The following is a 2,665-nucleotide window of genomic DNA, read 5'->3' as shown; positions in this document are numbered from 1 at the left end:
AATAGAGGCATAATATTTACCCTAAGACACACACACGCACACGCAAGAATATTTCGGCAGAAGCAAATATTTTTCTTTGAAGTTCTATTCCACTAATCTGTGTCGCTTGATTCAAGTAATTGTTTTGATTATTGAATGCATGATACTTTTTTCAATTTTTCTTATCTAATTTAAAACAGATGCTTGAGTCAGCATAATCATGTCTTCGTTCAAATAAATTATTGTAGTGAGATTAAAATTTGTCAAATATATAATATTTAAACTAAGAATGACATATGGTTGGGTGGAGTCTAGTTTGTGTTTGTCAGATCAAGTTTTGGTCTATGGAATTATCTTTTTACAACTTTGATTATAGTATCAAAACCTTAAATGAGTTAGATTAAATAGGTTAATTCCAGTATTCTTATATTTCTTCAAATTACGAAACATTGTTAATTCTTAAGTTTCATATTATTATTATTATTATTATTATTATTATTATTATTATTATTATTATTATTACTATTACTACTACTACTACTACATCAGCATGGTGGCCAATTTTTTTTTACTATTAGTAAACTAAGTTTTGGATATTTGGTTAGTTTAAGTTGTAAATTTTGACCTGTTCACTGCATTGGTTTACAAAATTTAAGTTTAGACTTTAGTAAAGTAGTTTATTTATTATCTATTATTTTATTAAGCTCGTTTAGGCCTTTATGTTTTTGTATCTGAATATTTTATTGAATTAGGTGCGGTGCAAATAAGACCCTCATTCCAGTTTTGATTTATTAGCTTCTCTATTAAGGTGAGGGATTATATGCTTGTGGTTATATTCATGTATGTTTTTATATGCTCTTATTTCATATTTGATTAAACTTGCTCAGCCATGTACAAATACATGTTCAGCCATGTAGAAATACATGTTTTGAAAATCAGCCATGTTGAAATACATGTTCAGAAATTCAGCCATGTTGAAATACATGTTCAGGGGCTTTCAGTTCGCCCATCAGATTATCAGTATATGTGTATGACAATGTGTATTATTTGCATGTTTAAACGTATGTGAATATTTGCATGGTTTCTCACTGAGTATATTTTCTATATGCTCACCCCTTATCTATTTAGTTTTGCCTTAAAAAGGGTTTTAATGAGGCTCGGCCCTTAGTTTGTTGTTTGTGCACTCAAGGGTTCTTGGTTCGTTTTTTCTCTTTCTCTTTTTAATAAAAATTAATTTAATAATATTTAGTTTTGCAGTTCCAGAGTCGAGGTGGCCACGGAAGTGGAGAATGACTAGGGATAGAGATTTTACATTGAACATTTTAGTTGAGTTTGTTAAGTCTTAGTTTATCATTTTATTTTATTTTTTATTTTTATTTTATGATACTACTTCAGTTTTGGCAAGTTGACTTTGAAATTAGTTTAAATTTTCTTTACAAATCAAGAAATTATTATTTTACTATCTTTTGTTCTCTAAATTTTTAAATAGTAAAGTTTATGAAAATTGGGGTGTTACATAGTGGTATCAGAGCGGGTCTACGTTTCTGTAGACTCGTGTTTTAAAAGAAAATTTGCTTTCAAAAGATTAAATTATCCTAGTCATTCGAAACTCATGTGCTGCATCGACTACAAGTATGTATTTTAATCGTTCAAGTATATGGCAGTTATGATGTTTTACATGACATAGTTTATGATGCTTTTATGTTCTAGTGCTATTATGTTTAGCTCTGTTAGAAATAGTTATATTGTGAATTGTTTAGATGGTCCGGACACGTCAAACCCCCACTAGAGCCGAAGTTACTCTACACGCACGAATTAGAAAATTACAAAAGGAACATGAAAGATTAAGGGAGAATTTGCGATTTAAATAATTTAGGTTTCGCTTAGAAATTGAACGTGCTTGTTTTCTTGATTAAGTGAGAACCATGCCGCCTCGTAGAGCCCCTGCCGATCAACAAAACGTGATGTAAGAATTCATCGCCGCAATGCAAGGATTCTTTCAATAACAAGCTCAAAGTGCACAAAACCCACAACACAATAATCAAGCTTCGTACTAGAGCAGTTCCGACGTAATAATCCACCAAGATTTGACGGGAGAAGCGGACCCCTAGCAATGGAGGAATGGATAAGAGAGCTGGAAAGAATCTTTGAACATATCGAGTGCACTGATGCCCACAAAGTTTCATGTGCTGTCTTTCAATTCTGCGAGGATGCTAGCCATTGGTGGGAGTCCTTCAAGCGATCAATGACCGAACAAGCGCGACAAGGGTTGACATGGAATAGGTTCAAGGAGATTGTGACCAACCAATACTTTCCACGCTCCTACCGCAATCAAAAGGAGGCCGAATTCTTGGATCTCAAACAAGGAGAGCTATCTATCACCGACTACGAAATGAAGTTCAACCAGCTTTCACGCTATGCCACACGCCTAGTCAATACCAATGACCAAAAAACGGATAGGTTCTTAAGGGGACTACGACCATAAATCCGAGGAATATTGGCGGCACAAGGAATTGCGGATTATGCTTTAGCCGTGAGACGAGCGCAAGAAGTTGAGGCGGGTTTGGAAGTGGATAAGCTACCGCGCAAGAATATGGTTGGGAGTGAAAAGAGGAAATGGGAGAATCCAAACGATGGAGAAAGAGATGTGCAAAATAAGAAGGAGAAAGTGGAGAACAAACCCAAC

General features: G+C 34.2%; 1 protein-coding gene across 1 annotated transcript; it reads left to right on the top strand.

Moving 5' to 3' along the window:
- The first annotated feature begins 2,092 nt into the window (after positions 1-2,092).
- On the top strand, positions 2,093-2,464 carry LOC130994042 (uncharacterized). The gene has a single exon (XM_057919080.1). The coding sequence runs from the start codon at positions 2,093-2,095 to the stop codon at positions 2,462-2,464; it is 372 nt and encodes a 123-aa protein (XP_057775063.1).
- The last annotated feature ends 201 nt before the right edge of the window (positions 2,465-2,665 follow it).

Source organism: Salvia miltiorrhiza, chromosome 7 (genome assembly GCF_028751815.1).
Source record: "Salvia miltiorrhiza cultivar Shanhuang (shh) chromosome 7, IMPLAD_Smil_shh, whole genome shotgun sequence".
Taxonomy (NCBI): Eukaryota; Viridiplantae; Streptophyta; class Magnoliopsida; order Lamiales; family Lamiaceae; genus Salvia; species Salvia miltiorrhiza.
Note: the sequence above shows the minus strand (reverse complement) of the source record. Positions and strands in the feature narration are given on the sequence as shown.

Bases quoted from the DNA above. Each gene is read 5' to 3' on its own strand.
- LOC130994042 (XM_057919080.1), top strand. From the start codon at position 2,093: ATGGAGGAATGGATAAGAGAGCTGGAAAGAATCTTTGAACATATCGAG.